We start from the raw sequence: 13,810 nt of genomic DNA, 5'->3' as shown, positions 1-13,810 counted from the left end.
GGGGGACTGTCCCAGCCTCGCAACTACAATCACACTGAATGCAGGCCATTGTTGGGAGTTTGTAAAAGCTATGGAGCCACCAGACCATGTAACACTCACTACCCAGCCCCCAGTAGTGGCCTAGATTCTGGGGCGCTGCACTAGTTCGATGCTCTTCTTCAGCTGCTGTTGTGGGGTTTCCACCCTGAGGGAGAGTTTCATGTGTCATTTGGCTTTCGCTCAAACAGGAATTACAGCCCCCCCCCCTCCAAAAGTTGCTAGAGGTAAATCTTCCTCCCACTGTGTTTGTGAATTGTCCCCCGTGGTCAATAAGAGCCGCACTATCAACAAGCAGCCAATACGGCCCATCCAGTCATTAGCCACAGTTTGAGCTGGCGGGTCGGTGTAGGTGTTGCTGATAACAGAGAAGCATGATGAAATTTTTTAAAAAGGCCAGTGGGCATTTTAAAGAGCAGCTGCAACCTGAAAATTACTATTCAATATGTCGGGAACAAGGACGGTTCAGTAAATCAAAAGTGTTTGAAGGGAAAAAAAGCCAAAAAAATTGCTGGTTTAAGCTTCTCAAATGTGAAGATTTACGGCTCGTCTTTGTTTTATCTTGATAGTAAATGAAATATCTTTGGGCTTCGGACCATTGGTCAGAAAAATTAAGCAATTTGAGGATGTAACTTTGGGCTCTGTGCAGTTGTGATGGTTGTTTTTTTTTTCACCGCTTTTTGACATTTAATACTGAATGAATAATCAATTAGAATTAACAGCAGATTAATCAGTAACGAAGTGAGTCGTCATAGCTTTACTTTGGAGTAAAGTTGTTAAAGAAAACATTGACATTCGAGGAGGAAACCCCTTCGATTTGTCAGTATCTGTACGCTGGCGAAACGTTATATTTGATGTATTTAATGCCTGAACTTCACTTTTTCCCTTAACTTAAATCTTTGCTGCTGTCATGCAGAATTTATGAGTCTTTTTTTTTTTTTTTACATACTACACTCAAGTGAGTTTTCACGACGATGCTCATTAAAAAGAACTATTCAGCGGAACAGACTGGAATATTTCTCTATCGCATGTGACATTTCAGACACTGTTAAATTTAAGGTAGAATGGAGGTGACGTCCTGGTAGTCACTGGCCCACTGGGGGGACCTGCACTTCCTGTTGCCTGGATTCAAACTCTGCCATTCATCAGAGAGAGAGAGAGAGAAAGATAAAAACGTTTTGTCATAAATTCGCTCATCTATTTTCTGTTATCCAGCTCTGGCATGTCTCGCTTGTCACCGCGAGTTTGTTGTTTGTTTGATCACTTTGCTTTCCAACACAAACATGTATTTTTTTCTCTCTTCTTTCTTCTTCTTCTTGTTTTATATCCTGATTTCGTTTCATCATTTCTCAGATAACAAATCTAATCTAGAACTGAACCAGACGGCCGAGCTCGAACTAAGCCAGACTAGATTTTGCTGAAGCTGAAGTAAGAGGCGGTCGGGTTATGTGCTCCACGGCTCGTTGGGAAGAGCGCTTCGACCGTTTCTCCTCAAAGAGTCTTTGTTTGGCTGCAGATTCCAGCGACCTTGCCGGACACCAGCGGGGAGAGGGAGTGAGCGAGAGACAAAGAGAAAGAGAGGGAGGCGGAGAGGAGAGAGGGAACTGAGGGCAAAGGATGAGAAAAGAAGAGAAAAGAAGGATAGAGAGGCTGCTGTAGGAAAATGAGAGTGTTGCAGTGAGAGAGGGAAACAATGAAAAAGTCTGAGCAAGGCGGACTGAGAAATAGAAGTGTAGTGGAAGAGACGTAGATGAAAACAGACGAGTCGGAGCAGAAAGACAAATGAGAGAGGGCGAGAGAGACAGAGGACAATATGGGCTCTGGTGATTAAGACACACAACTAGAGACGGAGAAGGTGCGAGTCTTTGTGCATGTAAAAGAGTTAAATACAGCGTCATGTGTGGAGTTGTGTACTTGTGTAAGAGAGTGAGAGAGAGAGAGAGAGAGAGAGAGAGAGAGAGAGGAGAGACAGCGAGAGGGCAGAGAAAGTGTCGGACAAAAGGCTTTTGTTGTGAAAGTGGCCATTTTGAATCTTCCCCCGGTTCTGGATGGCTCCACTTCACCGTGTCCCCGCCTGGTTTCAAGTCTCCACTTATGTGACGACAGGTTTTACTCCGTCAGCCCACTCACTCTTTATGTGGCGATTCCTCCAGCAGACACGGTGCGACAGGGCAGCGCAGGAGCCCGTAACATATTTGTTCTCCGAGGATCGTGCCAGTGATTATGTTTCAGGTTATTAAACACTTTACATGTGAGACAACCGTTTTCTAACTCCGAACTTTTTTTGTTTTCTGGGTTTAATTTTCTGACAGCATGACTTGACTTCCTCTCAAAACCTGGACACTGGAGCATTATTTCAAAAACTCACTCACTCAACTCACAAATGAATTTTCCAAGCAAAGGAGCAGCAACACTGACACAGCGGCTTCTCGTTTCCTCCGAGGCCGATTGTCATTGTGTTTTTAAAAGCAACTTTCTACTCACTGATTTTTCGTGCTACACTGGCATGAATTAAAACACGTTGGCAGATACAGCATTTCAATTTCAAAGCTTAAAGAAAATTAATGATTGAGTCTTCCAACTTTTTTTTGGCATTTTTTCAAGTAAATTTTCAATCCAATTGTATTTATATGGTGCTGAATCATAACAGAAATGACCTGAGGGCACTTTTCAAATAGATCATACACCTTATAATATTCTTTACAGATTATTTCAACTATGTTGTAAACATTCAACAAAGTAAGAAGAGACTCACTAAGTTGACGGTTTATAATACGTGCACTGTGATTCCTGAAAAGAGAAAGTGTCTGACATATTGGATTCTTAGGGCATAAACACACTGTGAAATTCCTAATGTGACAAAATGTCTGCTGCATAATGCAGGTTAGATTAGACTAGATTAACAGGATTATAACCACAAAGCGAGACTGTGACTACAGCAGCGACTGCAGATCACAGGACTGTAAAGATGAACTACACACACACATACACACCTTCCTCATGCATTAACAATAAGATGATGAATGGAGCATAACCCCACTTTGCACGCACTGCAGTCACATACATACACACAATCTGCTGTGCGTACCTCCGCAGATACAGAGACTCCCTGCCTTATTATGCAGTGACTCACAACGGCCTGATTCATCTCCATTGATCTAAACCTTCCCAGTAGCTTCTGAGTCAGTCCTTTTGTTATTCCTTTCTGCGAGTCATCTTACATCATTCATAAAGCTGCTTATTCTACTGAAGCATTGCCACAGATGAGAGTCTGTGTGTTACACAACTGTGCTGTCAGGAGTTTTCTTTTTGATCCTTCACTTTGACCATGTGTTTCTTAAGTTGATCACCAAAACGAATCCTTAACCACGCTCAGATCCATGCAGCAATAAAAACATACATGCACACGCTTAATACGTGCGGTGCCGGCTGTGAGGTGCTGAGCAGAAAATTCAGCTGGGATGAGAGTGAGTCATGGAAACGGCTTAATATTATGGGCTGTCTTTCCCTTGATGTTGCTGAAGCTAATTAAGCCTCGTACCGAGCTACTCAGGTCTGTTTGAAGTATGCAAGAGACTCACTTTAATGGTCTGCTTTATGCAGTTTGGTGTTTTCGCATTTAATTTGAATATGTTTACAACCCAGGGACCTTAGATTATACAGATAGGGCCTCAGAGCTTAATCTAGATACACCTGCATTTCCTGCTATGAGCTCAGTTTCCAAATTGCTTGGGAAATTAAAAACCATAAAAACCATAAAATACACTATAGCCTATATTATACACATTGCAAGAATAGTTCTGTGTAGTGCAGGTTGTCAGGAAAATTAAGCTCATTCTCAGAGTTGGAAAGTTACTAAATTAATTTACTTAAGTGTCATTTTGAGGCAAATATTGTCCTTTTCGCTCTGACAGCAGTAGTAATCGTGCAGCTATTGCAGGTTCACATTAATATTTCAAAATATAATCAACAAATACATTATGATGCATGATTACAGATGCGTGATTTATGCTTGAGTGTTTATAATCCAATAACATAACACATTATTCTGAAATAGACCATTCTGCTTAATAAGTGCGTTCACATTCGGTACTTTAAGTATTTTTTTGATGGTAATACTTACTAATGCAGGACTTTAACTTGTATCAGAGTATTTATACACTGTTGTAGTTGTACTTGTACTTAACTGAGAGATTTGAGTACCACTGCTCATTCAACATGGGAACTCTGGACGTTGTCAAAGTGAATGTGGTGGTGCATACTGACCCCTACTGTTAATGACATGCTATCACCTGACTCTGTAAAACACACCCCGGGGCCTCTGCTCTGACTGATGCAGGAGCAGAAAAGGTCACTCGATTAACAGAAAGGTCACGGTGTTTGTGTTTCTCGTGTGTCTGTAGGATCGGGGTGCTGTGCGCGTACGCTGCCAACCAGAACCTGAGCTCTCAGGTGAAGAACATACGCAGACTGGTCAACAGCAACATGAGGGACTTGCACACCTTTGCTAACGACACACCGATGGTGAGACAGGAGAGTTACAGCACGTTTGAGTTGGAGCACAACCGCTCCGCTCTGTGCTGTCTTCCTTTGAACACAATATGACTGTGTGTTGTCAAAACAAATGTGATCAAAACATATTGTGTAACAGTCCTAGGGATTAAATTATGTAACAATACGGGGCACCTGATTTCAAACTATATGAAAAGGGCAGCTACCAGCTAAATCTAAGACAATGAAATAATCTGGACAGAGCGTGACGGCACGAAGGTTCAGTCATGGTTGAAATTTCAAATTAATTCAAATGACAAATATTCTTTATATCTGAGGGTGTAAGATCTGAAGGCCAGTGTATAAGGCAGTGTGTGTGTGGCTCTCTGTGTCAAGACTGCTTCTTGTTTCTAGTCATGCCTCCTTCACGTAATCCTTTTCAAGCTGAGAAAAGACAATTTTCTCACCTTTTGTGCGTGCGACAGCTACAGATTTGCTTTCTAAAACATCAGTCTCCAACCATGAAATTTCCGAGGCCCAGACCTTCACTCTTCAGGGTGTTATTTGGTGACAATTCGAGAACAAAAAAAATCCTCCGACCAAATTCTCAGTTTATTAAACATTATATGTAAATGAAGCCCTGCCTTATGGCAAACAATATAAACACTGAAAATGTGTTGCTCCACACTGCTGTTGGTGTCTATGACTAGACTAATAAACTCATTTTCTGTGTGCTACCATCTGCAAAACTGCTCTGCTCTGTTGTGTTTCCTGTTTGCAGCAAATTGATTACCTAATATCCCAATACGCCACAGCCAAGAAGAAAGTCATCTATGACCTAAATCGTAAGTAGACCGTCTCTTTGTCCTTGACAGTGAACTGAGTGGACAGAAAATATTCCCTGGGCTCTTGCTCTTGGCTGTATATTATGCTGATTGTCCTAACTTACTGTGTCTACTTTCTATGACTTGTTCTCACAACAGATTTGTGACATAACTAGGTCTACACAGCTCCAGCAGAGACTGTTATTAAGGATCTCTGGAGTTCTCATCCTACTTTCCTCCCGTGTTAGAAAAGCAGGCAGCTCTTTCCTGGAAGTTAAGACCTATAAAAAGCTGCGCTGCTACTATGAAAGACAAATATTGTGTCTCTCTATACGGACAAATATTAGATATCAAGTTCAGATGGCTGGATAAAGAGCAAAACCGGGGGATGCGGCGCAAAAAGGCAGAAGTATCATAATAAAAAGAGTGACTTGCATTAATTTACTTGTTTTCCCTGTTGATCTGACGCTGTCTTCTCTACAGATATAGGCCCACTGCTGGGTGGAAGGATACATGATCAGCTGGATAAGGAGGTCCATCCCGCCTTGGACCGAGTGCTCAATATGGCTGGAGGTACATCGGCTCACTTTTAATTTCCTCTTTCAGTTCTGATCGGGTTACTGTAGGCTGGAAGCCACTGAACACAGGCTACACTACAGAGTATTTATGCATCACAAGCTTTTTCCTCCGGCTTCACTGAGACAATATAAGCTGTGAATTGTGCTTAAATGTTATTTGTAATAATCTTTCAGTTTGTTTTGTTTTTTTCCCCCTCGCATTTTCTTTTGATGCTTTTTTTCTTTTGTAAAGTGAAAATCGAGAGAGCCATCAAAGGTAACAGTAACTCAGTACCTGAACAATGACCCACAATCCTTTGACCCCCTGACCCTGTGAACTTTGACACTGGTGTTGCTTCCTGTGATTTGTTCCCTTGTGATCTCCCTTGAGCGCTTGGACCCATCACAACCCCACCCCCCCCCCCCCCCCATTAAAACTGCACTTCGCAACCTCTCACTCTGTGGTGACAACAAGTGGAAGAAAGATGTCTCCGACGAATCCAGAACATGATGTAAGACGATATCAGTGTCGTGTCTTCAATCTGAATTTTTAACTCGGAGACCCGATCATTTTCTGCTGTCACCAGATTGTTTCCAAAGTGCAAAACACAATGCGTTTTTTTCCCCCTTCTCACATTTCCACAATAAAAAGTCTTGCCTAGTGCAGTTTTAAGTTAATGGCATCACCAGATCTTACCGAAAACCCAGCAACACAACATCATCCTGTACCTGGATCTCTCCCCTTTCTACTCCAGTTGTGTTGCCCAGTGTGAAATGAACATAAAAAATGATGCTTTGATGTAACCGGTCCTGTTACTTTAGGTTAACTTTTTTACAGTGCAGTCCTATTCAAATTAATCAACCATTTGAACATTTAACTATCGAAGTATTATTTCATTCACTTACTTCATGGATAACAACAAGCAGCTGTATATGGATGTGGACCTACATGGAATATACAGGCTTGTAGCACAACAGAAACAAAACAACTGTAACAGCAAAATGCCGAATCACAGATACGACATGCATTTCCAGTTTGTGTTCCTAATGTCTGTGTACTATTGTGTTACCACTAAGGTCTGAGCCGAGTAACGACTTTACTCTCTGGTGCAGATATCACGTGTTTCACTGGGTAGAAAAACTGCACCAAAGCTAAAGACGAAGATTTATAGTTTCAGAAATACACTGCGTTTTTCCACTAATGGATGAGGAGAAGTAAATATGATATTCATGAAGTTAGCACTTCACTCCCTGCTGTGCTGCTGAGCATTTAGCTATGCAATAGTAAATTCACTGTTTCCTCCCCTACACTCTTGCATCTTTCATACCAGTATTCAAGGATGCCAGTGTTTTTGCATTCTTTATCCTGTTTAATTTTGAAAGTCTGCTGCAGGCTGCTCTCTGATTGTTAACCAACACCGGCTGTTGTCTTGTGATGCATCCACAAAGAGTCAGTTACTGAACAGCAACATTGTTTTTTTTTATAGAAGAAGCTTACATATACACATTATTCTGCAAAAAGACGTGGCAGCCAAACGTCTCATTTTAGATGTTACACCAGCATATGAACACACTTCAAATGCCAAGTACCAGGGCCTGAAACACAGACCTGAAACTCAGTGTTTTATACTCGGCTCAGGCCTAGTCCTTACAATAAGTACAGCGTGTCCTGTATGAGTCTACCTTTTTGTGTGACATTAAATGGATATGTCCTTTTACTGTGTATGTTGACACTGTAAGCAAATCTGATAAGTTAAATCACTGGGTCACTTTCAGAGATAACCGATCAATATGTACAATATGTTTATGTAAATGCCCCGGAAACTTCTGCTCCATAGCTGACAAAAATGTATTTTACTGCTCTGAACATTAATGCACTTCCTGTTCGACAGACAGCTCGGACAGAACGTGCCAGGACAGAACTAAAGGATCTTAATACGTTTTTCCTAATTCTTCTTCTTCCCTTTGCACACAGCCATGCGAGAAACCAAGGAGGCCCTGGAGAACGTCAGTGTGTCTCTGGAGGTCCTCCAGGAGGGAACTGGGAAGCTCAACTTCAACCTGAGCCTGGTCCGGACCAGCATCAACCGCACCCTCAACGACCCCGGCTGTCATGACGAGGAGTCGGACGCCACCACTGCCCAGCTGTGCCGCAACATCCGCCAGTCACTGTCCCAGCTGCAGATCAGCGCCAACTTCACGCGGGTAAGAAACACAATACTACACATCCTGATGTACTGATTACGAGCTGTGGACAAAAACGTAAATATTCCTCCGGTGTTCTGTGAAAACGCACTTTGAAAGAGGCAGTTTAAGTCTTTTTGGCAGGTGTTTGGAAGGTAGGAAATATGTGTGAGAAACTACCACTAAGGTTTATGTTTGGGTTAAGATTTGACTGTTAAAAATCAGGGTTTAAGTGCAAATGAAAATGAGGCGATGCTCTTGACATGCATGTTTGTAGAGTCTTTTACAAACAACTGTCTAACAACACGCTGCAGAGTCAAATGTTTCCAGACCATTAAGTGTGACGGCTGAAAGAAGAAACAGCTTTTCCCTCTAACTTTCTCTCTCTTGCAACATTGCGTATGTTTATCAGTGTCTCGTTGCCTGTTTATATATTTTAGCTGCCCAGAGTGAACGCTCAGATGGAGAAGATGAACGATGTATTGAGAACAGACCTCAGCGCCATCGTCCAGAAGGTGAGCTTGAACCGTTCGCCTGCAGATACCCCTGTGATGTCAAAGCATTGCCAGGAGTTATGTAACATGCCACAGCTTGTTACTCAACTGCTGCACCAAGATCTACCAAGAGACTCCATGTTTTAACACTGGCTCCTTTTCCTCTCACAGGGTTATTCCTCTCTGAACGACACGCCACACATGGTGATAGAACAGACCAGGAGTGTCGTGGAGAGTAAGCAACATTTTTTTACACTCCAAAAACACAAATAATGAATAAGTCCTGCTGCTTGTGTTACTATACTAATGGAGCACATGAATCACTGGGATTTTTTTACTCACTTTACTAAGATTATGTGGACTTTAAGTTTGAATCCTAACCAACTTCACAGTTATAACATTTACCATCTTTCCTCCATGTATTGTGGTATCGGTTTCAAAGTTTTACCTGGTGCAGCTGCTGCCTTTATCTATTTTTCCTGTATCTTTTACACCAACCAGTTACTGAAAGTATTGAGAAAAAAAAAAAAAATCTGTCTCTCAGATGTACAGAATTTGGTGGACGGCATCGGCAACAACATCAGCAGCTTCTCCAAGGCATTCCCGGTGCAGAGCAGCCTGTCCAACTTCACCATCTTCATCAGCCACGCCCATGCTAAGATTGAGGACTACTACCCTGAAATTGACAAAATGGACTTCTACAGGTACGCTGACCTCCTAACATCCAAGCTGTAGTTTCCTTATGTGAAGCAAAAACGTATAAGAGTCAAATTTTAAATCCAGAAACGACACATACTGAAACAAGATGCTGTAAAAATTGTAAATGGTATAATGTTTGCACTGTCTGATGCTTGGCTTTTAGCTTCATGATATCCGGCTTGACCAGACTCTTTTTTTCAAACTACTGTAAAATTAATGTGTACCATATTACCCTGAACTAATATTTTCCATTTATGAAATATTCATATCACTTCTACATTAATTCAGTTTAAAATAGCTCAGTGGAGAGAAACCCGAGATGATATATCAGTTGTTATAAAAGCTTTGTATTGCTTTTTTTTTAAAATCCAGCTCATGTGCTGTTTTATAATGAGTAAGCAGGTTTGTCCTTCACTGTCTTGCTCAAGGACACTTTGGCTGCGGTGTAGGATCATATCGTCCTACTTGTGTTATTTTAAGCCGCTCTGTGAAATCTCTCGCTGTTTTGCTGTTTGTAGGTGGATCGGCTGCATCGCTCTTTGCTGCATGGTGGTCCTGGTCCTGGCCTTCAACTACCTAGGCCTGCTGTGTGGCACCCTGGGATACGACAAGCACGCCTCGCCTACGACGCGGGGCTGCATCTCCAACACGGGAGGAACGATGCTCATGGCGTAAGTCAAAAAAAAAAAAGCACCTGACAAGCTCAGCGGGTTTCAAGATCTAAAACAAAGACAGGGGCGCCACAGCAAGAGGTTGTTCTCCTATTATCACAACAACAACAACAACAACAACACTAGACCTTTACGCGCTCCAGTGCTTCTACAGAGGTAAAGAAGACCACAGCATGTGATCAAATCATATAAAATATATGAAGAACAATGCAGAGTATTAAAGAGGGTTTATCTAAAAGGTGCTCCTGTTAAAGAAACCTTTTCCAAACAAAGAAGATGCAACATAATACCTGAACAAATTGACACAGTTCTCATTGGGACAGAACCTGTTCCCATAAGAAGACCGTAACTTGTTTGTAAAACACAATAAATATGTCTATTCACACAGTATAATACTGGTTTCCCATATTTAAGATTCATACAAAGGGCAAAAACCTCAGCGTATATTAATGTCCGGGTTTTTATCCGTGTGTGTGTGTGTGTGTGTGTGTGTGTGTGTGTGTGTGTGTGTGTGTGTGTCAACCACAGTAAATTGATCCTGTAATTACTCCCGCTCCTTTTAAAATACAACGTCTAAGTTACATTTTACACTAAGCTGACACTGCTTCCCGTGTCAGAAACGTACGGGCACCTCCCCAATCCACCCGACCCGCTACCGCTACACCTGCCATCTCTTATTGTTCTGTACCTCTGCTGTACCTGAGGTCGTGTCTGCTCTGCTCCACAGCGGCGTCGGATTTAGCTTCATCTTCTCCTGGGTGCTGATGGGAGTGGTGACCGTCATATTCCTGGCCGGAGGGAACATCGAGAAACTCGTTTGCGATCCCTTCCACACCAAAGAGCTCTTCAAGGCAAGTCACGGGGCCTGAATAGAAACGCTACAGCGGTTATGTCTGGAGACAATATGTACAGTATATCTCCAGTAGCACTTTGATTTCATAAAGAACATAACTTCATGGGCCCTGTTATCATATAGCTACAGCCCCCACAAGAGCACCTCCTCTGTGAGACAGCTAAAGTTAAGACACCGTTCCTCCTCTATACTATTTACAGCATACATGTCAGTGTCCCTTGGGTGGGCTTGTGAGAATAGCAGTCGCTCCCATTTGTGGGTGGTACGCCGTTGTTTCTGTTAAGCTTGGATTCTGCTGCAGTTACACCATCCGTGATATTATATTTCCTCAAGTTTAAAAAGCAAACACAACACTTATCCTGCCACTCATTTTACAAGGTATGAGTAATCTGAAACAAGAGGGAATGGAAACTTTAGGATTTTACTAACGAACAATAAATTACACAACTTGTAGGAATTGCAGACTTTTTCTCTTGTAATTCATTGAATAATTTAGCGAGCATGCACTTCTTCCAGCTCCACCGTCACTCTTTCACAGCTGGTTCTGAAGTGAAGCATTGATGCTGCTTTGTCTCAGTTGCTCTTGAATAACAATGGTCTTAAATTAAACTCTGCTTCGCTTAATTTACTGATTGATCCAGTTTGTTTCCCATGAGAATGAGCCAATCACACATCCTCCTTTCTGGCTCTCCAGGTCGTGGACACCCCATATCTGGTCAACCCGGAGTGGAAGAACTTCATCCCTGGCTACATGTACAACGACTCGGAGCTCGAGCTGACGGCTGAGAGCTTGTACAGGCAAAGCAAACTCATTCCTTATGTGTTTAGGTGTCTGTGTCATGTCTGCCACCTCTCAGAAGCAATGCTGTGGCGATCATTATTCTCTTTACAACCTATTTAATATCTGTCTTCTCTATATTTCATGTTTACGTTTGGCACAAAAACTGAATGGATGTTGCAGCAGGACGAGCCATTTATTCAATTACAGTCTGTGGAATTAGTCGATGATGCAGATTTTTCTAACATTTTTGTTTTGGTGCAGGCATCAAGCATGCGACTGAATATTTCATTCCCATTGATGGGGATGCAAATGAGAGGGAGAGTTGCTATTAACCCTGAGTAGCTAATTAGCATCATTTTCCTACACTATCTGTGCTGCTTTTCTTCAGCCTCTTTCTCAGTGATTACATCAGCTTTCATCATTTCCCTCCAGTGAGAAGCTGCATATCCTCGATAACTGGGATGGCAGACCCGCAGTCATTATGTTTCCAAATAGAGCAGTGTTGCATACATTAAAAAGCAAGCAGTTGCTAATACTGTGTACTTTACTGTACGTGAGTCTATATGGGATTATGATGGAAACATTTATCTTGGAGATATGAGCAAATATTCCCGGCGTTTGAGGAACAGTGTCACTCTTCTATCAGTCAACATGTCAGTGTGTCATGCACTGTACTTCCAGTCAGTTTCACTTGGTGGCAGCAAATATTTCCACTGTGACTGAAACTTATGAGTTAACATTTCCCTTCCTCTCTTGTGTTTGTCTTTCTCAGTACTTGCAAAGAGAACAAAGGCATCTACTTGGCCATGCGTCTGGACAAAGTCTTCAACATCTCCTCCTTCCTGAACACGACGGTGGTTAGTGAACTCAAGACACACATATTGTGTAACAGCGTACAATAAATAAAGCACAGTGGCGCTACAGAGGTGTCCCTGGCCTATAAACCATATTCTCCAGTTATAAAGGAAGACGCTTGTTTGGTACATGCCCCAGCAAAAATCATTGTAGCAGCATATCATTATAATTTTATTTTTTATTTTTTTCAGTGAAAACAAAATGCAAAATTCACTATTCCTACTGAAATCATGACTCATATCGCAACATCTCTCAAACGCCCCTAGTCTAAAACAGACACAAGACACAGATTATTAAGATAGGACGGGGTGCTATCATTTATCTTAGCTGATTTTCTGATTTCTTAGTAAAATAATATGATTTTGCATTATCTCTATTTTCTAGGAATGTATTCTAATTTTACTCTGTTTACTATTATACAATAAATCAGTGCAGTGTCCTACATGCTCACACCAGGTTAGAATAAAAAATGTATGCAATTTTGAGTTGTAGCTCTATGAGCTAACAGTGATGAAGTGTCCAGAGATCTCCATCCTTGGCTGCAGCACTGCATTAACATTACCTAATGAACTCTTTACTGCCAAACCAAAGCGTATGCCGACAGCCGATAGCTTAAAGATACCTCAGCCCTGACTTCACTGTACCCTGATGTAAGTTTCTCTTTCTTTCTGACCCTGAGCCAGCCTAAGACGTTCTGTAATTCCCTGCCAACTGGCAAGACTGCCTTGGCTCGTCTTAGCCGACAGCTGATAATATCCCCATGCTGCGGCTGTTTCTGCACATTGGTCATTTGCCCTGATTTAGTGCTTGCAAATGTTTGAGGTTTCCAAAAGTCTGCAAGGAGTTAAGTAAAACAAAATAATGTGTTAGCTTATTTTATCATCCGTATAAGCTTTAAATAACAAACCTTACAAAATGATAAAGCTCTCTTAAAACATTATGTAAGAAGGACTGTTTCATTGGATCTTTGCTTCCAGAATCTTCTCAAATTGTTAATACTTGATATTTCAATCTCCAAATATCCCCTTCTTTTTATGGTCTGAGTAACGACATGAATTTTATTCCCATAGTGAAATATAGTTTTCTATCAGGTCTCTACAGGAAAATTAAAGATACTGACCTAATTCTCACATTCCTCTTGCTGAGGTTGGTCACTGGCCGTCAGCTTGAAGGTACTGTAGTGTCACTTTTGACAAAATGTTATCATAAGATTTTAATTGGATCATTTTTGTCACATTTTCTTCCTTTACAAAGCTCATAATGGTTTTTCTTCAAACTTTCCAAAATGTGCCACTGAGGTCATAGTTATTAGTTATTAATTATACTGGACTGCAGTTTTGAAATGGACTGTATTTTTAATATTCT

General features: G+C 41.6%; 1 protein-coding gene across 13 annotated transcripts in view; it reads left to right on the top strand.

Annotated features, from left to right (window-relative positions):
• LOC111656727 (prominin-1-A-like) overlaps positions 1-13,810 on the top strand; it is a 76,934-nt gene that overhangs the window by 44,723 nt on the left and 18,401 nt on the right. For 7 of the 13 annotated variants that reach the window (XM_087174593.1, XM_087174591.1, XM_023408554.2 and 4 more), the window contains 12 exons: positions 4,440-4,560; positions 5,309-5,372; positions 5,835-5,924; positions 6,162-6,185; positions 7,884-8,113; positions 8,533-8,607; positions 8,758-8,821; positions 9,131-9,290; positions 9,804-9,956; positions 10,684-10,807; positions 11,504-11,607; positions 12,363-12,447. In XM_087174593.1, the coding sequence (XP_087030719.1) occupies positions 4,440-4,560; positions 5,309-5,372; positions 5,835-5,924; positions 6,162-6,185; positions 7,884-8,113; positions 8,533-8,607; positions 8,758-8,821; positions 9,131-9,290; positions 9,804-9,956; positions 10,684-10,807; positions 11,504-11,607; positions 12,363-12,447 (1,294 nt within the window). The remainder of the gene's footprint in view (positions 1-4,439; positions 4,561-5,308; positions 5,373-5,834; positions 5,925-6,161; positions 6,186-7,883; positions 8,114-8,532; positions 8,608-8,757; positions 8,822-9,130; positions 9,291-9,803; positions 9,957-10,683; positions 10,808-11,503; positions 11,608-12,362; positions 12,448-13,810) is intronic. The other 6 variants (XM_087174592.1, XM_087174597.1, XM_087174595.1 and 3 more) reach the window with 1 other exon arrangement.

The sequence above is a fragment of the Seriola lalandi genome, unplaced genomic scaffold (assembly GCF_002814215.2).
Source record: "Seriola lalandi dorsalis isolate HSWRI2012SDOR001 ecotype SW California unplaced genomic scaffold, Sedor1 jcf7180002054367, whole genome shotgun sequence".
NCBI lineage: Eukaryota > Metazoa > Chordata > Actinopteri > Carangiformes > Carangidae > Seriola > Seriola lalandi.
The sequence above is the reverse complement of the archived record's forward strand: the minus strand, read 5'-3'. Positions and strand labels throughout refer to the sequence as shown.